Source organism: Panthera tigris, chromosome B1, assembly GCF_018350195.1.
Source record: "Panthera tigris isolate Pti1 chromosome B1, P.tigris_Pti1_mat1.1, whole genome shotgun sequence".
Classification (NCBI taxonomy): domain Eukaryota; kingdom Metazoa; phylum Chordata; class Mammalia; order Carnivora; family Felidae; genus Panthera; species Panthera tigris.
In genome coordinates, this window is record NC_056663.1 from 54987547 (window position 1) to 55011062 (window position 23516).

Consider the following 23516-nt stretch of genomic DNA (forward strand, 5'->3'; position numbering starts at 1 on the left):
CTAGGCAAGAGACAAGGCAGACAAAGGTTTATTTGTAAAGGACCTCCTTCTAGCACCTCCTTTTTCCTCCTTTTGCCCAAACTCTCCCAGTGAATTGGAGCATTTAAGAACATTCTTCTGCCAAGAAGACCAAAAGGAACGAAGAAGAAAGGGTATGTATTTTTTTTTCCTTAAAAATAATTTTGTAGTACATATTGTCTCCAAATTACTGCTATAGATTAAAGCAGAAATGTATTTATGTGTTGAGTCAAAAGAGAAATGCAGAGAGAAAGACATTCTCTAAGGAGATGGATGTATTTTGACAAAGGTGATACCTCCTGGGATAAAGGAAAATAATCAGATTAAAAAGAACTAGAAAATGCTTATTCCTTAACTGGGAGAGTCGCTTAATCATAGGTTTAAAAAGAGACAGCTCCCTCACTGTTATTCCTGATTAATGCCCGTGTCCACTCTGAATCTGATCCCATGTAACAAGACCTTGTTATTCCACCTCTTCAGAACTATGTGAGAATGATGGAGTATATAAGTTTAGTCTTTTAATGCAGCAGCTATTTCTACGTGAAGTTAACTGCAATGTCTAAGAAAGTAAATGTTTTTGCTTTTAAAAAATCTTGATTCCTAAAAAGGCACTGGTATAAATGTGCGATACAAAGAGCGAATTCACTGAATTCATCCTTGGCGTTCCCACCATGGAACACACTACAGTGTCTGTACTACTAAGATAAAGGGAACACTTTTTCCTTCTTGGGCTTATAAAAATTCCTCTTTAAAATTCCTTAACTTAGTTTATGCAAGCTGTAAAAAGCTCTCCCAAATGTGGGTCCTTTTCTCCAGCGATGGTGATCTATTGTGGCCAGGAAAATAAGTAGAATGGTGCAAGACTGAGTATTAATATCATCTTATAGCATTCTCCCAGAGGCCTGAAGGAAGATCATTTTCAGGGAGGATGTGAACTTCATTTTTCCACTGATGAAGGTCTCTTGGGTGCTTAAGCTGATCATATCTGTTTTAATGATGTTTGAAGGGCTTATCCACTTACTAATATCACCTCTTCTTTAATACACACTTTAAGAAGTTCCATTCCAGAGCTCATTCTACCACAATCCTCTTCTGACACAGTTAATGAGAAAGAAAGATTTTTTTTTTTTAAATAACAGTGTTTTTTCCATCATCAAAGAAAGATGAATGGGAAACATCACAGGCTAGATGGCAATTTTAATCTCTTCCAACTATAATCTTTGTTACTTTAAATGTCAAATTCTGGGCTGGAATTGTCGTTTGCTTTTACAGCCTTTGCTTCTCTCTTGCTGTGTTTTGAAAGAAATCTGAAAATGGACTGCCCTTTCTGTCTAATACATCAACTGTGTTTCATTCCACTGCTCTTAATACCAGTTCCCAGAATTGACATCAGTATGAGTATTGCACCATAAATCTCCGAACACTTAAACTGCATAGCCCTGTTAGTTTTGGCCATTAAATGGGATAAGTTTTCTTTTTAAGTCTTCATTTAACTTAACCATTCAAAAGCCTTCTGGTGCCAAATACCCTCACACAATCAGAATTTGCAATTCCCTATCTATATGATTCTCGCAATGATTTGTTGCTTAATTAGAAATATCTTGCCCATCCTTTTGGGATGAGCACTGGGTGTTGTATGGAAACCAATTTGACAATAAACTTCATATATTGAAAAAAAAAGAAAGAAAGAAATATCTTGCCCATGATTCTATATCCTCTGCCTTGATCATTTAAAAATTATGCCACTATTGGGATATGAATAGTATCATATAGTTTTAGCAACAATATTAGTTACATAAATTTGAATCCAAAAAAATCAACAGATAGCTATCTAAGGATATCTTGCTTATTCCTTTAAATATTCAGTTTTTAGCTTTATTTTCTTTTGTAATGTGGATGTACTCCAAGAGGAATTTTAAGTGCATGTACTTCAACTGAAATAGAAAAAAAAAAAATAGAGCAGTTTGCTTCAAATTTGCCAAAGTCATTTCGCTCTTGTTGGCACATGAAAATATATGGTTTTGATGGATTGCCAAGGATTAAGGTTGGTGTCTTCTAATGAAAAAAATAATCAATGTATCACAGGAACATACTGGGTCAAACATTTTTCCACTTGCTAAATAAAAGTTAAAGCTATTTATCTGCACTCAAGTAAAAGAAGAAGAGAAACTTTCAGTTCAAACATGTAATTTATAAAGTGCTTAAAAAAAAAAACAACAAACCTACCAGTAAGTGCTTGCCAGGTGTGGAACTTTCCATCATAGTATGTGACTGAGAGACTGTGACAGAAACACTATTTTGTGCTCTGGCATGGACATAGTCAGAAGAAGTTCATGGTATGGCAACATACCCACTTACTTTTCCAGCAATTTATTTGTTCATTCTTTCAGTGAATGTTTTTGGAACATTTACTGTGAGCCCAGTATTAAAGCAGGCACTGTTGAGAGATGCAAAAGATGTAGTAGTTATAGCCCTCGCCTTCATGACGCTGGCATCTCCTCTTCCAGTCCTCTGAATGTTGGCTTGCTCCAGGTTTCAGTCTTTTGCCTCTTCTCTTCTTAATCTATACTCACTACCCTGCCAGTCCCATAGCTATAAATATGATCAATAAACATTCTGATCACTCTCAAATTTTTATTCCTAGCCCTAACCTTCAGACACATACTCAACTGCCTACTCAACCTCTTCACTTGGATGTCTAGTAGGCATCTCAAACTTAACTTGTCTGAAAATTTGCTCTTAAATTTCCCCCAAATTGACCCCACCGATTCTGCCTCAGTTCAACAAATGTTAATACCACTCAGGTCAAAAACCTAACAGATATCCTTGATTTTTTCCCTCTTGCCCCATATCTTCCATCAACTTTCACCAATAGCCTTTTTCTTCTTCCAATTTTATCTCACCACAACACATCTTCACAGAGCAATCAAGGATTATCTAAGACATTATCAGATCATGTGACTATTCTATCAAAGTCTTCCAGAGGTGGGGCACCTGGGTGGCTCAGTCAGTTAAATGTCTAACTCTTGAATTTGGCTCAGGTCATGATCTCACAGTTCATGGGATTGGGCCCTGAATCCATGCTGACAGCATGGAGCCTGCTTGGGATTCTCTCTCTCTCCCTCTCTCTCTGCCTAACCCCTGCTCATGTGCCCTCTCTCTCTCTCTCTCTAAACAAATAAAACTTAAAAAAAAATCTTCCAATGGTTTCCTAATATAGTCAGTAAAATCCAAGCTCTTCATCATATTCTATAAGGCCCTTTATGATGTTTCCATCTCTTCCTTCCTGGTTCTAGGTAAATACAGAGTGACCAATTTACTCAATGGCCAAATGCCTTTCAGTGAATTTCCCATTTCCAACTGAAGCCATATTCTCTATCATTAATGGGCATTATTTAATAAAATTCACAGTTCTTAAAAGAATGGATTACACATGACTGCTATAGGCACATAGAACAAGGGAGCTACTAGAGTGATATGGGCTGGATCAGGAAAGTCTTCTTAAAAGAGATGAGTTTAAGGTTTGTACTTAATAGATGGTTTGGTCAGAAATTAAAAGAAAGGGAAGAGGTGAGAGGGAACAACAAGGCAAAGACACATATAGGATTGAAGAGATAACTGGTCTGACTTTCTATTCACTGAGCAGTGGTGAATGGTAGATGTGGAGGGAAAGTGGAAGGAAAGCATTAGGATTAATCCCAAGAAGTTCACCACATTTTAGATACCATGGAACCACTGCAGGATCTTCCTTAGGATAAAAAAAAAAAAAAAAGTGTTTTCAGAGATTAATTCATGTATTACTACATATATGGACCACACATTATTGTATTAGTCACTGGGTATGTGATGGTGAACAAAACAGACTGCCTTCATGGAGTTTCTGTCTTATGGAAATGATAGACATAAAATGAGTAAGCTCATAAGTATATAATTTAAATTGTGATAAATATTATTAGGAAAACGAAGAGGGCACTGTGACAGAATCAAGTTGAAACTACTTCAGATTGGATGGTCAGAGAAAGCCTTTAAAGAAATGATATTTCAATGGAGACCTGAAAGTCAAGAATAAGCCAGGCAAGTAAAAAGCATTCCTTGCAGAGAGGCAGCATGTATAAAAATCCTAATGGAGGAAGAAGGATTTCTATTTAATTATAAGGAAATGGTCTCTATGTTTATTGCAATATTTTTAAGTGGGTCAGATGAGCTATTTTCTAACAAACTATAAATTATCAAAATTAACTCAAGAGAAGGAAACAATGTGATATTTAGGACATATTTATATTAGAAATTATTTATTACTTATCTGAAATTCAAATTCAACTGATTATCCTGTATTTTACCTGACTTTATATTTTAACAGTATTAAATATCATCTGAGTGGCAATATCATGTATCTGATCAGAGACACAGACGTGTAAAAGAGTTCAAGGAATGGGAATGGTGGTATATGGATTTTGAATTCATCTGCTTTTATGCAGCAGGGTGTAGTGGAGATACTCTGAGGAATATATTTACCAATCTTTGTGATGAGTTTGCCCTCAGCTTTTTACTCGCTTATCCTTTTCACCTTTTCTCATTATCTTATGACCCTGTACCTCTTTCTCAAACTTCTTCCCTGGTTTATAAGATCTTTCTCTGACTTTTCTTCTATCCAGTCCACAAATGTTAGTTTCCCAGTGTTCTGTCCCTGGTCATCTCAATTTCTCCTTCTTAATACCTTCATTTATGCATACCAAAAAGAAAGACACCAAAATGCTAACAACACTTATCTCAACGTGGACACTAGTTGAATTTTATTCTACCTTTTCTTCTCTTTATTTTCCATATTTTATACTGAGTATTATTACTTTTTTACTAAGTATTTAAAAAAATATTTGCAATCAGGTTTCTGGCTATAATTAGAACTATCTAATGGAAAGAAAGCTTAAGCAGTTAACAGTCATGAAATGAACTCAGGAACAAACTACACCTACATGCATGAAATATATAAAGGGTAATCAGAGCCCAAGTTTAATAAATGCACAACTTTTTCCAAAAGCCACAAGGATTAGACAAAATTAAGCTAGATCACTGAAAATAAGAACATGATTGCATAGTAAACAAAACAAAACAAACCCTAGGGAGACCAAAACTATATGAAAAATGCTATTGACTAATAAAATAGAAAAATTCTTCAAACACAATTGGCAAAAAAGTTACAAAGAATTTATAACTCTCCCTCCACCTCTCTCCCTACACTTAATTTTTTGATAGAGAGTAATTTGGTAGGAAAGGCTAGAAAAAAGGGAAGTGATCTTTGTTGTTATTGTTGAATCTTCTAATAAAAGTACACACACATATAAATATATATTTTAAGTCAGGTATGAGCTGATTGGAATAAATGATAGTTTTGATAAAAAAGAAAAAATAAAACAGAAATAGGGAAGTGCATTTTAAAGTCAGACAAAACCCTGCCTTCCTGGAGCTTACATTCAAGTTCTGGTAGACATAATATTTTTAACAATTTAGAAGTTCACAAATGCCACAAAAAAGTAGAGCAATTAAGGCAGATTGAGAATATGTGAGGGGAGATACAGTTTTAAACAGAATAGATTTTATTGAGGAGCAGAGTGAACAAAAACTTGAAGAGAGTGAGTAGTTAGACATGCCATTAATTTGTTGGAAGAGCTTTTCTTTTTTTTTTTAAATTAATTTATTTATTTTGAGAAAGATAACATGCAAGCAGGGAACAGGGGAGAGAGAGAGAGAGAGAGAGAGAGAGAGAGAGAGAGAGAGAGAAAATCCTAAGTAGGCTCCATGCTGTCAGTGCAGAGTCAGATGTGGGGCTCAATCTCACAAATCATGAGATCGCAACCTGAGCTGAAACCAAGAGTCGATGCTTAACCAACTGAGACACCCAGATGCCCCTGCAAGAGCTTTTAAAGCAGAGGAATTAACCAGTGCAAAGGCCCTAAGGCAATAAGGTGTCTAGCAATTTGAGGATTAGCTAGAACAGGAACACCAAGGGGGAAGAGTAGATAATTTCAGAAAGATACCAGAGCCAGATTGCATATGGAGTCCATTGCAATAACTTTAGCTTTAGTTGAAGGAATTGGAGTCATTGGAAGAGGATAGGTTTAGTTAATATTTTCTGAATTCTTCTGTACTGCTGGTACTTAGGACAGTGCCTGGCATAAAGGAAGCACTAAAAAAATGTCTGTTACATTGAACCAAATTAAACGAGCTTGCTCCTGTTTTCCTCTTTCTTACATAATTACTTAATTACTGTATCAGTGAGTCCTACATGAGTGCTATTCTTTGACTCCCTCGCTTTCCCAATATTGGCTGCTCTTCTCCTGGATACCCTTGCAGCTTGGTCTTTGGTGTGGGCAGAGGAATTCTTTTGTTTGTTTATTTTTATTTTTGAGAGAGAGCACATGCACACTTACGTGTGCAGGGGATAGGCAGAGACAGAGGGAGACAGAGGATCCAAAGTAGGCTCTGTGCTGACAGCAGACAGCCTGATGTAGAGCTTGAATTTACTAAATGTGAGATCATGACCTGAGTTGGGGATGGATCCTTAACTGACTGAGCCACCCAGTTGCCCCCAAAATAATTGTTAGTGATCCTTTATTTTTTTGTATTTTTTTGATGTTTTTATTTATTTTTGAGACAGAGAGATACAGAGCACGAACAGGGGAGGGGCAGAGAAAGAGGGAGACATAGAATCTGAAGCAGGCTCCAGGCTCTGAGTTGTTGGCACAGAGCCCGACGCGAGGCTCGAACTCACGAGCTGTGAGATCATGACCTGAGCTGAAGTCGGATGCCCAACCAACTGAGCCACCCAGGTGCCCCGATCCTTTCTAACTTTTTAAAAATTTATTTATTTTGAGAGAGAGAGAGAGAAAAGTGAAGGAGGGGAAGAGAGAAAGGGAGAGAGAGAGAGAAACCCAAATAGGCTCTGCACTGTCAGCGTGGAGCCAGACGTGGGGCTTGAACTCACAAATCGTAAGATCATGACCTGAGCCAAAGTCAGACATTAAACCAACTGGGCCACCCAGGCGCCCCTTGGGTGGAGGATTTCTAAGTCACCTGAAGCAGTATATGAAGATTTGAGCCTGAAGATAAAAGAATGATTCCAGGCTACTTTTCAGCAGCCTGAATAATCTAGAACAAAATATACAAGCATCATTCCAGAAGTAGGAAGAGCAACCTGAATGGCTCCTTGTGCAAACCATAATGGGTCTTATTTGTTGTAATTTGGGACTCAATAGCTACTTACCCTATCCAACAGATGAGAGTCAGAGCAACCATTAATTCAAATTGGGAAAGGTTGTAGAAGGAAGAAACAACGTTCTGAGAATTTGGCTTAAGGATTAAAATTATCAAAATACCATATAGCTCATTTTTAGAATCTGTAAGATTTGGGTATGTGTCTTTCATATGCCTCCTGAAATAGCTGCAAATAGTATTTAAGAGTAATATGGAAAGCTTTGCTTCTACCCAAAATAGAGTAACAAGAACCAGATTTACTCACTTTTCTGATACAACAACAACAACAACAACCCCAGAAAAAACATGTGAAACAACCTCTGTCAAAATACTGGATTTAAAGCAGGGAAGGACATCTTCCTATAAGAGATGGGAAACAAATAAGGTATAATTTCCCCCAGTCTATTCCCTTAAAGGAATTTCCAGGCTGAAAAAATAAAAGGAGAGGGAACACAGAATCCAACAGACTACCTGAATTGAGAAATGGATCAGAGAGTCAGAGAGACCAAAGCAGTCACAATTTACAGAAAGAGTACTGGAGAGAAGAAAGATACATAGAGAATGCTGGATGTCTGCAGAGGGCCCCACTGAAGAATTCAGAACACTGATATGTGTGTGCAAATGAGGCAACTATCCGTGGTCAGGGGGAAAAATCGGAAAGAATTAGACAACAGAGTTTATGACACTCACAAAAAGCCAGGCATACTTGCAGACAGACTGAAAAAACTTGTAACTCATTGACCATTGGATAGGATACTCAGGAAGAAATGGCTTCAATAGTGAGGAATAATTAGCCCTTGGCTGAGTCAGAACCACCTAAGAAATCATAAAAGCAAGCCCTGAAAGAATTAAACTGTTTCCAAGGAACTTAGTTATATCCCAGAACAAAGCACAAGAATATTTATAAGAATACAAAAATATCCAGTACCCAACAAGGCAAAATTTAAACTGTCTGACATCCAATCAAAGATTACCAGCTATGGGAATGCAAGCTGGTGCAGCCACTCTGGAAAACAGTATGGAAGTTCCTCAAAACAAAAACAAAAACAAAAACAAACAAACAAACAAAAACACAACTACCCTATGACCCAGCAATTGCACTACTAGGCATTTATCCATGGGATACAGGTGTGCTGTTTCGAAGGGACACATGCACCCCCATGTTTATAGCAGCACTATCAACAATAGCCAAGGTATGGAAAGAGCCCAAATGTCCATCGATGGATGAATGGAAGAAGAAGATGTGGTATATATATACAATGGAGTATTACTCAGCAATCAAAAAGAATGAAATCTTGCCATTTGCAACTAGCATGGATGGATGCTAAAACAAGTTCTTTTGAGAGAAGGAAAATAATATAGGTCAGAAACTCAGATCTACATAAAGAAAGGAAGAGCATGAAATAAAGAATAAGTAAACATAAAAGAAAAACTTATTCTTCTTGTTCTTAATTGATCAAACAGGTAACAGTGTATTCAAAATAATAGTAATAATGTATTCAATTATTCATGTTTATGTATATATCATGTATACTTATTATGCTTATATGTAAGTGAAACAAATGACAGTTATGATACAAGGAATGAAGAAAGGAATTAAGGTAATTTGTTATTATAGAGTACTCACACTGCTCATGAAGTGGTATAGTATTTTTTAAAAGGGGACATAGATTAGTTGCAAATGTATATTTCAATCTTCAGGGCAACCACTCAAAAAAAAAAGTAAAATAAAAAAGGTATAAATGATAAGCTAAGACAGGAGAGAAAACGGAATCATTTTGTGGTTTTAATTAACCACAAAAAGAGGCAGAAAAAAAGTCAAAGAGAAAATAGGAACATTTAACAAGGGCAACAAATAGAAAACAAAAACAAATATGGTAGATATTAGCCCAAATATATCAATAATCACTTTGGATGTCAATGGTCTAAATGTACCAATTAAAAGACAGATCATCAGAGTGGATTAAAAAACATGACCCAATGTTAAATTTTGTATATAATGCTTTATAATTTAAAAGCATTTTTAAATTATTTTTTTCCATTGAGATAAGTGTACTCTTTAATCCACATTTTCTATTTCACCCATCTCTCCACCTACCTCCCTTCTTATAACTATCAGTTTGTTTACTGTAGTTGGGAGTCTGTTTCTTGGTTTCTCTCTCTCTTTTTTTCCTTTGCTCATTTGTTTTGTTTCTTAAATTCTACATATGAGTGAGATCATATGGGGTTTGTCTTTCTCTGACTGACTTATTTCACTTGGCATTATTCTCTCTAGCTCTATTCATGTTGTTGAAGATGGCAAGATTTCATTCTTTTTTATGGCTGAATAATATCCCATTGTATATGTATATACATATTTACCATTTTTTGTGCTTTGTTATTTATACGTGAAAACTATACATTCAGGATAATTTTATTTTAATATTCCCCATTTTATGAACATTTCCTCAAGTTCATGAAATGTTTAGATTCAATTATTCTAAATTCAAATTGTTATCTTCCACTTCTCTGCGCTGAATTTTGGTTAAGAAAAATAAAATGATTGCTCATATCTATATCTTTTTTCCCATTTTAATTATTTATGTTTATACCTGTGCCATTCTAACATCTTTAAATACAATCCTCCTCTGGGTCAAATAATAAAAGGATCTCTGAAGGCAGCAATGATGTTTGAATAAAAGCATGACCAGATTATAATTGTTTTTATTTGTTTTAGTGATAAAATTCAAGTCATACTGAAAAATTCAGTAATATTTAAGAGGGAGGTTGGTTTTGTTTCATCTTTGCTTTTGATTAGTTGGTTGGTTGAACAAATAAATTAAAAATCATGTAGAAGCTCTTGCTCTAAAGTAGGATTGATGGTATTACAAATTTAAAAATAGATTACCCAACAAAATTCTCATCATTCGTCATGCTGGTTGACTATTGTTGACTGGTAGATTTTATGGATCATCCACATTAAAGGTTTGTTCTTAAGTACCTTTCCTATTGAATAGTAAATGCTATAGACTAAATTGTGTCCCCCTCCAAATTCGTATGTTGACGTTCTGACCTCCAATGTAACTGTATTTAGAGATAAGGTCTTTTAGGAGGTAATTAAGATTAAATGAGGTCATAAGGGCAGGGTCTTAATCTGATAGGACTGAAGAAAAGGAAGAAACACCAGACACTTCTTTCTCTCTCCACGTATGCACAGGAGAAAAGCAATGTGAGGACACGTTGAGAAAGAGGCCAGCTGGTAGCCAATGAGAGAGGACAAATCTGCTGGGATCTTTGACTTCCAGCTTCCAGAACAGTGAGAAATAAATTTCTGTTGTTTAAGCCAGAAACTGTGGCTTATCCAAAGCCATTTTGATATTATATCCAAACTGTGGTATCTTGTTGTGGTAGTTATTATAAGTTTTAGTAAAGAATTGAGAATGATGTTATAAAGAAGAAAAAAAAAACATGACCCAACTGTATGTTTTCTATAAGATACCTACTTCAAGTATAAAGACACATAAAAGGGTGCCTGGCTGGCTCAGTTGGAGAAACATGTGACTCTTGGTCTTGGGGTAGTGAGTTCAAGTCCCATGTTGAGTGTAGAGATTACTCAAAATCTTAAAAAAATAAATAAAGACATATATAGATAAAAAGTAAATGGATGGAGAAAAATACACCATACTAACACTAACTGAAGAAAGCAGGAGCAGCTATATTTATTCGAGACAGAGTAGATACCAAAAGACGGTTATCAGGAATAAAGTAGGATATTACATAATGATAAAGGGGTGAATGCTCTGGTAAGACATAGCAATTCTTAATGGGTATGTGTTTAACAAAAGAGCATCAAACTTCACTAGGTAAAAACTGATAGGATTGTGAGGAAAAAGAGATGAATCTATTATTTATCATATATTTCAATATCCCACAGAAATGGACAGATCCAGCAGGCAGAAAATCAGTAAGGACACAACAGAACTCAACACCACCACCAATGGACTGAATATAATTGACATCTATAGACTACTTCACCCAATAATAGCAAAATAGACATTCTTCTCACAATCACATGGGACATTCACCAAGACAGAGATCATAAAACAGCCCAGAGATCTGGGCCATAAAACACAACTTAATAAATGGAAAAGAACACAAATTGTACAGTGTCTTCTCTCAGATCATAATGGAATTAAACTAAAAATCAGTAACAGAAAGAGAACTGGAAAATCCCAAAATAGGTGGAGATTAACATAATTCTAAATAACATATTGGTGTTAAAAAGAAATTGCAAGAGAAATTTTAGAATATTTTGAACTAAAAGAAAGAGAAAACAAGTGAAATAAGTCAGAGAAACATAAAATGCCATGACTTCACTTATATGTGTAATCTAACAAACAAAAACAAAAATAAAAACAAAAAAGAGAAACAAGATTCATAAATATAGAGAACTAGTGGTTGTCCAAGGAGAGGGGTTGGAGAATAGGCAAAATAGGTGGAAGAGATTAAGAGGTACCCATTCTCCAGTTATTTTTTTTTAATTTATTTTTTTAACTTTCCACATTTTTTTAAATTTTATTTTTAATTTTTTTTAAATTTACATCCAAATTAGTTAGCATACAGAGCAACAATGATTTCAGGAGTAGATTCCTTAGTGCCCCTTACCCATTTAGCCCATCCCCCCTTCCCAAAACCCCTCCAGTAACCCTTAGTTTGTTCTCCATATTTATGAGTCTCTTCTGTTTTGTCTCCCTCCCTGTTTTTATATTATTTTTGTTTCCTTCCTTGTGTTCGTCTGTTTTGTCTCTCAAAGTCCTCATATGAGTGAATTCATATGATTTTTGTCTTTCTCTGACTAATTTCACTTAGCATAGTACCCTCCAGTTCCATCCACGTAGTTGCAAATGGCAAGATTTCATTCTTTTTGATTGCCAAGTAATACTCCATTGTGTGTGTGTGTATAAACATATATACATATATATATATAATAAACATATATATATACATATACATATATATACATATATATACATATATACATATATGTATATATATATCATCTTCTTTATCCATTCATCCATCGATGGACATTTGGGCTCTTTCCATACTTTGGCTATTGTTGATAGTGCTGCTATAAACATGGGGGTGCAGGTGTCCTTTCAAAACAGCACACCTGTATCCTGTGGATAAATGCCTAGTAGTGCAATTGCTGGATCGTAGGTTAGTTCTATTTTTAGTCTTTTGAGGAACTTCCATACTGTTTTCCAGAGTGGCTGCACCAGCTTGCATTCCCACCAACAATGCAAAAGAGATCCTCTTTCTCTGCATCCTCGCCAACACCTGTTGTTGCCTGAGTTGTTAATGTTAGCCATTCTGACAGGTGTAAGGTGGTATCTCATTGTGGCTTTGATTTGTATTTCCCTGATGATGAGTGATGTTGAGCATTTTCTCATGTGTCAGATGGCCATCTGGGTGTCTTCTTTGGAGAAGTGTCTATTCATGTCTTTTGCCCATTTCTTCACTGGATTATGTTTTTTGGGTATTGAGTTTGATAAGTTCTTTATAGTTTTGGATACTAACCCTTTATCTGATATGTCATTTGCAAATATCTTCTCCCATTCTGTTGGTTGCCTTTTAGTTTTGCTGTTTCCCTCGCTGTGCAGAAGTTTTTATTTGGATGAGGTCCCAGTAGTTCATTTTTGCTTTTGTTTCCCTTGCCTCCCGAGATGTATTGAGTAAGAAGTTGCTGCGGCCAAGATCAAAGAGGTTTTTGCCTGCTTTCTCCTCAAGGATTTTGATGGCTTCATGTCTTACATTGAAGTTTTTCATCCATTTTGAGTTTATTTTTGTGTATGGTGTAAGAAAGTGGTCCAGGTTCATTCTTCTGCATGTCACTGTCCAGTTTTCCCAGCACCACTTGCTGAAGAGACTGTCTTTATTCCATTGGATATTCTTTCCTGCTTTGTCAAAGATTAGTTGGCCATACGTTTGTGGGTCCATTTCTGGGTTCTCTATTCTGTTCCATTGATCTGAGTGTCTCTTCTTGTGCCAGTATCATATTGTTTTGATGGTTACAGCTTTGTAGTATAGCTTGAAGTCTGGGATTGTGATGCCTCCTGCTTTGGTTTTCTTTTTCAAGATTGCTTTGGCTATTCAGGGTCTTTTCTGGTTCCATATAAATTTTAGGATTATTTGTTCTATCTCTGTGAACCCATTCTCAGTTATAAATTAAATAAGTCACAGGGATAAAAATTACAGTATAGGGAATATAGTCAACAATATGGTAATAACTTTGTATAATGACAGATGGTAACTACATTTTATCATGGTGAGCATTTCATAATGTACATAACTGCTGAAACACTATGTTATACACTTGAAACTAATATAATATATTGACTATACTTCAATAAAAAAATAAAAGGAGGAAATTAGGAGAAGTGGAAAAATTTAAACAATGACTTATGATATTTGATATCAAACAATTGGATGATATGAAGAAATTATTAAATATTTTTGGTGATAAAGAATATTGTGTTATGTTTTCAAAAAGTCCTTACCTTTAGTGAAATATACTGAAATATTTGTAGATAAGATGAGACGCCTAGAATTTGCTTCAAAGTACCCAAAACTGAGGGAGAAAAAAAGTGGAGGTATAGGTGGAAATAAGAGAGGTGAAGGGGTGACAATAATTGAAGTTAGCAGAGAAGTATATGGAGGTTCATTAAATTGTTTTCTCTACTTTTGTATATACTTGAAGTTTTTCACAATAAAAAGAAAATAAAAATCAATACTTTAATAACAAACAATTAGAGCAGAAATCAATGAAATTAAAAACAGGAAATCAATAGAGAAAATCAATGAAACCAAAAGTTGGTTCTTTAAAAAGATTTAAAAAATCAACAAGCCTCTAGCCAAGCAAACTAAGAAAAGAAAGAGTACACAAACTACTAACATCAGAAATGAAAGAAGGAACATCACTACAGATCCCATGGAAATTGAAAGGATAATAAAGCAATACTATGAACAACTCTATGCCCATAAATCTGTTAAGCTAGATGAGTGAACCAACTTCTTACAAGGCACAGTTTGCCAAAATTCACACAGATATAGACAATCTGAATAGATATATATCTATGAGAGAAATTAATAATAATTAATATCAATAATTATTTAATTATTAATTAATTAATAATTAGTAATTAATAATCTCTGCACACAGAAAGCACCAGACTCAAATGATTTCCCTGGAAAATTTTATGAAACATTTGAGGAAGAAATTATACCAATTCTCTACAATCTCTTTCAAAGGATAGAAGCAGAGGGAATATTTTCTAACTCATTCTATAATGCCAAGACCAGAAAAAGACATTACAGGAGAAGAAAGTAAGACCAATATTTCTCATGAACATGGATGCAAAAATTCTCAGCAAAATATTAGCAAATTGAATCCAAACAAGAATAAAAAGAATGATATGGTACAATCAAGTGATTGATGTATGCAAGGCTGGCTCAACATTTGAAAATCAATTAATGTAATCCATCATATCAGTTGGCTAAAAAAGAAAAATCACATTATCATATCAGTAGATGCAGAAAAATCATTTCAGGAAACCTAATACCCATTCATAATAAAATCTCTCAGTAAACGAGAAATAGAGGGGAACTTTCTCAATTTGAGAAAGACTATCTACAAAAAACCTACAGCTAACATCCTTAATGGTGAGAAACTCAAATCTTTCCTAAGATCAGGAACAAAGCAAGAACATGCCCTCACCACTCTATCATACTGAAAGTCCTTGCTAATGTAATAAGGCAAGTAAAGGAAATAAAAGGCATATAAAGTAGGAAAGAAGACATAATACTATCTTTGCAGATGACATGATCATTTATGCAGAAAATCCAAAAGAATCAACAACAACAACAACAAAAAACTTACAGCACTTGTAAGTAATTAAAGCAAAGTTGTAGGATATAAAGTTAATATTGAAGCATCAATTGCTTTCCAACATACTAACAATGAATAAGTGGAATTTTAAACTAAACACACTAAACACAATACCATTTATATTAGTGCCCCCAAAATAAACTATTTAGGTATAAATCTAACAAAATATATACAAGATCTACACGAGAAAAACTATAAAACTCAGTTGAATAAAATCAAAGCATTAAATGGAGAGATATTCCATATTCATGGATAGAAAGATGCAATATAGTCAAGATGTTAATTCTTCCCATCTTGATCTACAGATTCAATGCAATCCCAATCAAAATCCCCAAAAGTTATTTTGTGGATACTGACAAAATGATTCTAAAGTTTATATGGAGAGGCAAAAGACCCAGAATAGTCAACACAATATTGAAGGAGAAGAACAAAGCTGGAGAACTGATGCTACTTGATTTTAAGATTTATTATAAAACTGCAGTAATCAGAACAGTGTGATACTGATAAAAAAAATAGACAAATAGTTTAACGGAACAGAGTAGAGCTCAGAAAAGGAATCCCAAAAGTATAGTCAACAGATCTTTGACAAAGGAACAAAGGCAATACAATGGGCAAAGAGAGTGTCTTCCCAAATGGTGCTGGAACAACTGCACATCCACATGCAACAAAATGAATCTACAGACTCTACATCCTTCACAAAACTTAACTCAAAATGGATTACAGACCTAATAGGAAAATTCACATCTATAAACCTCCAAGAAGATTAACACAGGAAAAAAAACCTAGATGGCTCTGGATATGGTGATGTCTTTTTAGAGACAACATCAAAGATATGATCCACAAAAGAAATAATTAATAAATTAAACTATATATCAGTTAAAATTTCTCTGTGAAAGAAAATGTCAAGAGAATTAGACAACAAGCCACAGGCTAGGAGAGAATATTTGTAAAAGACACATCTGATAAAGGGCTGCTATCTAGCATGTACAAAAATTTATTAAAACTCAACAATAGGAAAACAACCAATGATTAAATAATAGGCCAAATGGGGTGCCTGGGTGGCTCAGTTGGTTGAGTGTCATACTTTTGATTTCAGCTCAGGTCATGATCGTGGCTCAGGTCATGATCCTAGGGTCACAGGAACAAGCCCCACATTGGGCTCTGTGCTGAGTGTGGAGCCTGCTTAAGATTCTCTCCCTCCCTCTCTCTCTCTCCTTCTGCCCCTCTCCCTTGCTTGTGTGCTCTCTCTCAAAAAAAAAAAAAAAAAAAAAAAAAAAAAAAAAAAAAAAAAAAAAAGGTCAAAGACCTTAACAGACACCTCACCAAAGAAGATATACAGATGGTAAATGTATGTATGAAAAGATGCTCCACATCATATGTCATCAAGGAAATACAAATTAAAACAACAATAAGATACCCCTACACACCTATTAGAATGTTCAAAATCCAGAACACTGACCACACCAAATACTGGTGAGGGTATGGAACAACAGGAATTCTCAAATGTTGCTGGTGGCTATGCAAAATGGTACAGTCACTTTGGAATACAGTTTAGCAGTTTCTTGTAAAACTAAACATATTCTTATCACATAACCTGCAATTGTGCACTTTGGTATTTATCCACAGGAGTTGAACTGGCCCATAGATATTTACAGCAGTTTTATTCATAATTGCCAAAAATTGGAAATAACCAATGTCCTTGAGTAGGTAAATGGATAAACTGTGGTACATCCAGACAATAGAATATCATTTAGTACTAAAAGAAATGAGCTGTCATGAAACGAAAAGACATAGAGGAAACTTAAATGCATTTTACTAAGTGAAAGAAGCCAATTTGTAAAGGCTACATATGGTATGATTGCAACTATATGACATTCTGGAAAAGGTAAAACTATAAAGACAATAAAAAACACCAATAGCTGCCATGGGTTAAGGAGGGAGAGATGTATACGTATATCACAGAAGACTTTTAGGGCTGTGAAAATACTCTGTATGATATTATAATGATAGAGAAATGTCATTATACATTTGTCCAAACCAAAGAATGTACAACACCAAGCATGAACCTTAAGTTAAAGTATGGATTTGGGGAGATTGTGATGTGCCAGGTAGGTTCATCATTGGTTTAAGAAAAAAAGTAACATTCTGGGGGCACCTGGATGGCTTAGTTGGTTAAGTGTACGACTTTGGCTCAGGTCATGATCTCACGGTTCGTGAGTTTGAGCCCTGCATGGGGCTCTGTGCTGACAGCTCAGAGCCTGGAGCCTGCTTCAGATTCCGTCTTCCTCACTTTCTCTGCCCTTCCCCAACTCATGCTTTGTCTGTCTCTCAAAAATAAATAAACATTTAAAAACAAATGAAAAAAAAAAGTACCATTCTGGTGAGTGAAGTTGATATCTGGAAGACTATGCATGTGTGAGGGCAGGGAGTATATGGGAAATCTGTACCTTCCTTTCAATTTTATTATAAACCAAAAACTACTCTAAAATTGTCCTTCTGTAAAATCCATAATCTTACCTAAATTAATTCACCTTTGAGATGTATCTAACCATTGAAAACTTCATACAAAATTTCCTTTCAACAACATTGTTTTCCTTCAAAGTACGATATACATATATATCTTCCTCTCTTTTTTTAATGTTTGTGTATTTCTTTTGAGAGAGAGTCAATTTATTTATTTTGAGAGAGAGTCTGTGCTGTCAGCACAGAACCCAACACAGGGCTCAATTCCCTGAGCCACGAGATCATGACCTGAGCCAAAATTAAGAGTTCAACGCTTAAATGACTGAGCCATCCAGGTGCCCCTCTTCCCCAATTTTTAATACTTCATGGTAGGAAAGATACTTTGGCATCAAGATTAAATCTGAATGGCTGTGGATTCTGATCTGATTCCTCCACTATTTTGCTAGTTTCCTTTACTACAATAGCCTCACCTTTTCATGTCTAACATGAAAGCCAGAGAAACCTGATTAAATAGATGAGGACTATTCCACAGTTGTATGCAAATACCGTATTTAAAGAATTATCTCCTGGAAGAGGAATTACACTTGTTTGGTATGACCCCAAGAACTCAAACTGGGACTGGTTTGGTAGGAGCTACAGAAAAATACTTTACAGTAAGGGAAATGTTAGAACTGCATCAGTGGAGTTTATGTTGACTTAGTCAATAATGAGCTCCCCAGCATGGTAGGTGTTCAAGAACAGGCTAAATGTTTATCAGGGGGAATTCAAGCCTCTGTTTTCAACCAAGGTGAAGATGAAGTAATCTATGTGGGATAAAACTTCACAATATTACTAAAAATTTGCAACAAAAATGAGCCCCAAAATAATTCTGCTGGATTTAAAAAACTTAATTGAGCAATAAATATATGTGTAGACTATCATTTGTCAATGTCAGAATAGATAGTTTTTTTATTCCTGCAGGCTGGAACCCAACTTCTTGGACAATGTTGTTAGAATATGCAAATCAAGAACCAGTAAACTCGATGATATTTGTCCTACAAATTCACTTGAGTTTAACCACCTTAAAGAGCAGTTTTTCTCTGCTGAATGTACCAAAAACAAAAAATTACTTTGAATACTTAAAATTGCGGATTCTGGCTCTTACTATCACCTCTCCCAGTCCCCAGCATTTCATATTTAATGTTTCTTTGTGGAACCCAGGCATTTGATTTTAAACAATTATTCTATGGGATTTTTATTGTCAGTAGTCATAAAATTACACTGAGAAACACAAAGAAAAGAGTAGAAAAGATCAACTACCAATCTTTCTATCCAAGTGTTTATGAGAATGCTACAGAACTTCATGTTCAGATGAATTCCATCTTTAAAAGAAACAAATACTGACACATTTTGCTTTTTTTCTATCTCAGGGCAAAGAGCCAAAATGAAATTGATAGTTCTTGCTGTCACTGTTGGCCTAACTTTGCTGCTAGGAGTCCAAGCCATGCCTGCAAATCGCCTCTCTTGCTACAGAAAGATACTCCAAGATCGCAACTGTCACAACCTTCCAGAGGGAGTAGCTGACCTGACAAAGATGGATGTAAATGTCCAGGATCATTTCTGGGATGGGAAGGGATGTGAGATGATCTGTTACTGCAACTTCAGCGAATTGCTCTGCTGCCCAAAGTAAGGAAATGTAATTGCAAAGTATATAGCTATGAAATGTATGCACAACAACTCTTTTTTTAAGACAAACTTTATAATGTGTTTGCTGAAATTAACCACCCTTCTTTAGTAAAATCCTAATTAAATCTCAGGTTTTTTTTTTTTTTTCTTTTTTTCTTTTTTTAAAAAAATCTTTTTTTCAACGTTTTTTATTTATTTTTGGGACAGAGAGAGACAGAGCATGAACGGGGGAGGGGCAGAGAGAGAGGGAGACGCAGAATCGGAAACAGGCTCCAGGCTCCGAGCCATCAGCCCAGACAGAGCCTGACGCGGGGCTCGAACTCACGGACCGCGAGATCGTGACCTGGCTGAAGTCGGACGCTTAACCGACTGCGCCACCCAGGCGCCCCTCAGGTTTTTCCTAGAATCATCACCATTGTATACGGAACTGAATGTTTTCATTTAAAAAAACAGAGTTTGGCAGATTTTAATAAAACTAAATGAAATCCAGAAAATAACACTCCAATACATTAAATTCTAAATTCCCTGACTTTACCACAAAAAAAAAAAAAAAAAAAAAAAAAAAAAAATGCCAGCAGAGGTCAACTTCAAGGTTGATATCTTAAATCAATGTGAACTAATAAAAGGCTTTAGATAAAAGATCCTACTGAACAGGACCAATTAACTGGGCAGAAAAGTGGTAATGGTCAAAGAAAAAGTTTCTAGCTCTATATATAAGTTAACTAGAAATGAACTAAATAAAAACTAGCTACTGATTTGGAAAGTAGGCACATTTTAAGTATAATACAACGGTAGATAAATCAGTAACTTTTTTTGGTTCTTGTTCTTAAAATCGTCTTCCTCTGGGTTACTAAAGAGTCTCAAATCTATGATCTTGGCTATTTCATACTGAAATTAGCTCTTTCAAATTACTTACAACATAGGTCATCATATTTTCATTTTTCTAAAAAAAACCTGTGACATAGAAAGGGCAGATATAATCATCCTATCAAGAAAAGGTGCAGAGAGGTAAAATGACCAGCACTATCCCACACAACTGGTTAATACCAGTACTGACATTAAAATCCAGGTCTTCTGATTTGGACCAGATATTTTTTTTTTTAACAAGGCAGTTGGTTCTTAATGTGCGGTTCCCAGAACAGCAGTTTCAATGTCACCTAGTTCTTGTTAAAAATGCATGTCTATCCTTGAGCCTTAGACCAGACCTACTGAATCAGGAATGCTGGAGATAAGGCATAGCAATTATGACTTAACAAGCCCTGTAGGTGATTCTGCTGAAAGTCTGAGAATCACTTGTACTAAATATCAAGAACTTGAGTTAACTGATGCATTAAAATGACTTAATTTTTCCCAGACTACACAAATGAAATGCCATTTAATATTGAAATACCATTTTCGCTTTTTTGTAATTGTAAGACTTGAAGCCAATTAACTGAAATGTATTTGTATTTATTTTATGATATAATTTTGTCATCATCTGTGTTAATGGATGAGAACAGAAGTCTGGACATACAAAAGTACTTTCTATCTGATTTTAGTTACCTTTTTCCCAGTCCCAACAGATTTACTTTGCTAAGTTTATTTCCTTTTTCCTTCCACTGTCAACACAAATTTTAATTTGCCATCCTGTTTTCTTTTCATTTTTATTGAAATATAATTGACATATAGCACTGTAGAAGTTTAAGGTGTACAGCATAATAACTTGATAGACATCTATTACATAATGATTATCATAATAAGTTTAGTTAACATCCATCACCTCAAGAAAAAATTTTTTCTCTTGTGATGAGAACTTTTAGGGTTTATTCTCTTAGCAACTTTCAAATATATGACACAGCACAGTAAACTATACTTATGTTGTAGTTTACAGACGAAGTGTATTTCTAATGAGCCATTGTAATACAATTTTATATTATCCCATGCATTTTTATACTTTACCTTTTGTGACCTTTTCAACAACAGTAGGATTGAATAGTTTAACATTTGTCCTTTCCCTATAAAGCCTAGAAATTTGTTTTTTGACTTTTCTAAGAATTTTTTAACCTTATATTTCTTATCTGTAGATTTAAACTTCATGGCCCATCCCCACTCACATCAGAAAAATAGTATTTTTGGTATGATCATAAGGTTTTGAAATCATTTAATTTTTCCTTTTCTTTATAGGTAAAGGATAGCATAATATCAATGGCAAATGGGAGGAAAGTAGGAGAATTGATTACCTTCTTGGTCTTTGTTGCTTCTGTGGCAAGTCCTCCCACTCATTCGCTTTGTAGTTTATTCCCTAAAAAGAATAGTTATATCTGAAATCCTGGAAATCATTGTCCATTTTTAATCCAGAAAAGATTAATAGATATCTATTATCTCAGTTTTCAGCTGAATTTAACTTGTGTCCTACTCTCTTTCAGGGATATCTTCTTTGGACCAAAGATCTCTTTTGTGATTCCTTGCAACAATCACTGAGAATCTTCATGTATTCCAGAGAACATCATCTTTCATTTCCCACATACTGCACTATATCAACATAACTGCATTTCAAGTTTCTATCCAGTGCAATAAAGCACAGATTCTATACATTCTTACTTGTCTAAAACAGTAAACTTGAGTTAAATAAGTAGTAATAAAAAATATTTCAATTTGAATTTTCTCTGTGGAGATTGTTGATACTGGTTAAAAATTTTGGTTAGAGTGGCACCTGGGTGGCTTAGTTGGTTAAGCATCTGACTCTTGATCTCATTTCAGGTCTAGTAATCTCAGGGTTGTAAGTTTGGGCTCTGTGCTGGGTGTGAAGCCTACTTTAAAAAAAAAAAATAAACAAACAAAGAAAAGAAAAATTTTGCCTAGAAAATTTTCAATTGTGAGGTGTTCAGTAGGCTCAGTAGAAAAATTTTTGAATAGTTGAATAGCCATAATCCTGGCTCAAAGGTGGAGAACTTTTAGTTCTTAGTTGATAGTTACTGACCATGTAAACCTAATGGAAAGAATCAGATATATACTGAAGTTCTTAGAAGGGAATCTAGAAGTTTTGTAGTAAGAGGGTAAAAGGACTGGGGCACCTGGCTGGTTTAGTTGGTAGACCAGGGTCCTGAGTTCCAGCCCCATGTTGGGCATAGAGTTTACTTAAAAAAAAAAAAAAAAAAAAGACAAAAGGGAGCCAATATTTAAGTACATATTATTATGTATGCCAAATATTTCAAGTCCATTTTCACTTCACTCTCCCAAAAAACAACAAAACCTTCATGGTAAGTATTCTTAAACCCATTTTTCAGATGCTAACTTAAGATAATTGCTAAAAATCAAGGCAGAATTTGAACAGAGTTCTAATTCCAAAGCCCATACACTGCACACTCACACATATAGCTCTATTCTCAAAATTATTATTTTTTTTAAAAATTTTTTTAATGTTTATTTATTTTTGAGACAGACAGAGACAGAGCATGAGCAGGGGAGGGGCAGAGAGAGAGGGAGACACAGAATCTGAAACAGGCTCCAGGCTCTGAGCTGTCAGCACAGAGCCCGAAGCGGGGCTCGAACTCACGGACCATGAGATCATGACCTGGGCCGAAGTCGGACGCCTAACCGACTGAGCCACCCAGGCGCCCCTCTATTCTCAAAATTATGTTTATCCCTGATGTATCAATTTTTCTTGAGAATAACATATTAAAAGAAATTTGTAATGGATTAAAGTCACATGAATGTTAAAGGTAAATCTTCAAAGATATTTTCTGATAGAGGCAGCTTCAGACTATGCCCCATATCTCGGGAGGTATGCATTGACTAGTGGCCATCAGTGATAATTTCAGAAAGTCCTTCATTCTATAAAAATGTATTAAATGTTTGCTAAGCACCAGCTATTATTTATATCTGGGGATATAGTAATAAATAAGATGGACCTTTCCTCTTGGAACTTGTATTCTAACAAAGTTTAATAACTACAAAAAAAAATTCTTACTTATAAATGGGAAGCCTGCCAAAGAGGGGAAGTTTAGAGGCTAATACAAAGTATTGTTATGGGGAAAACTTTAGTACCATACCATGCAGTAGACCTATCATTTTGTGAATAAAAGTGACATTATTTAATTGAAATATGTACTTGGAGGTCCCTGATCTGTTTCTGAGGACCACACCCAGAACAGTATCTGTTCTCTATTTAGTATCCAGTAAGTGTTACTGGACTGGAGCAAACAATTTTGAA

General features: G+C 35.1%; 2 protein-coding genes across 9 annotated transcripts in view; one reads left to right on the forward strand and one right to left on the reverse strand.

The window, feature by feature from the left end:
* Positions 1-23516, reverse strand: part of SAP30 (Sin3A associated protein 30) — a 45290-nt gene that overhangs the window by 8647 nt on the left and 13127 nt on the right. For 4 of the 8 annotated variants that reach the window (XM_042983604.1, XM_042983605.1, XM_042983609.1 and 1 more), the window contains exon 4: positions 21544-21605. In XM_042983604.1, coding sequence (XP_042839538.1) covers positions 21544-21605 — 62 coding nt within the window. Of the gene's footprint in view, positions 1-2244; positions 2456-13808; positions 13880-21543; positions 21606-23516 lie in introns of those variants that run through there. The other 4 variants (XM_042983602.1, XM_042983603.1, XM_042983607.1 and 1 more) reach the window with 3 other exon arrangements.
* SCRG1 (stimulator of chondrogenesis 1) lies at positions 26-21963 on the forward strand. Its single transcript, XM_007097149.3, has 3 exons — positions 26-152; positions 19069-19324; positions 21730-21963. Exons 2-3 carry the CDS (start codon positions 19083-19085, stop codon positions 21782-21784), a joined length of 297 nt encoding a protein of 98 aa, XP_007097211.1. The 5' UTR covers positions 26-152; positions 19069-19082; the 3' UTR covers positions 21785-21963.

Coding starts and splice junctions, on each gene's coding strand:
- SCRG1 (XM_007097149.3), top strand. CDS start 19,083: ATGAAATTGATAGTTCTTGCTGTCACTGTTGGCCTAACTTTGCTGCTA. Junction 19,325..21,729: donor GAATTGCTCTGCTGCCCAAA/GTAAGGAAATGT, acceptor ACTCTCTTTCAG/GGATATCTTCTTTGGACCAA.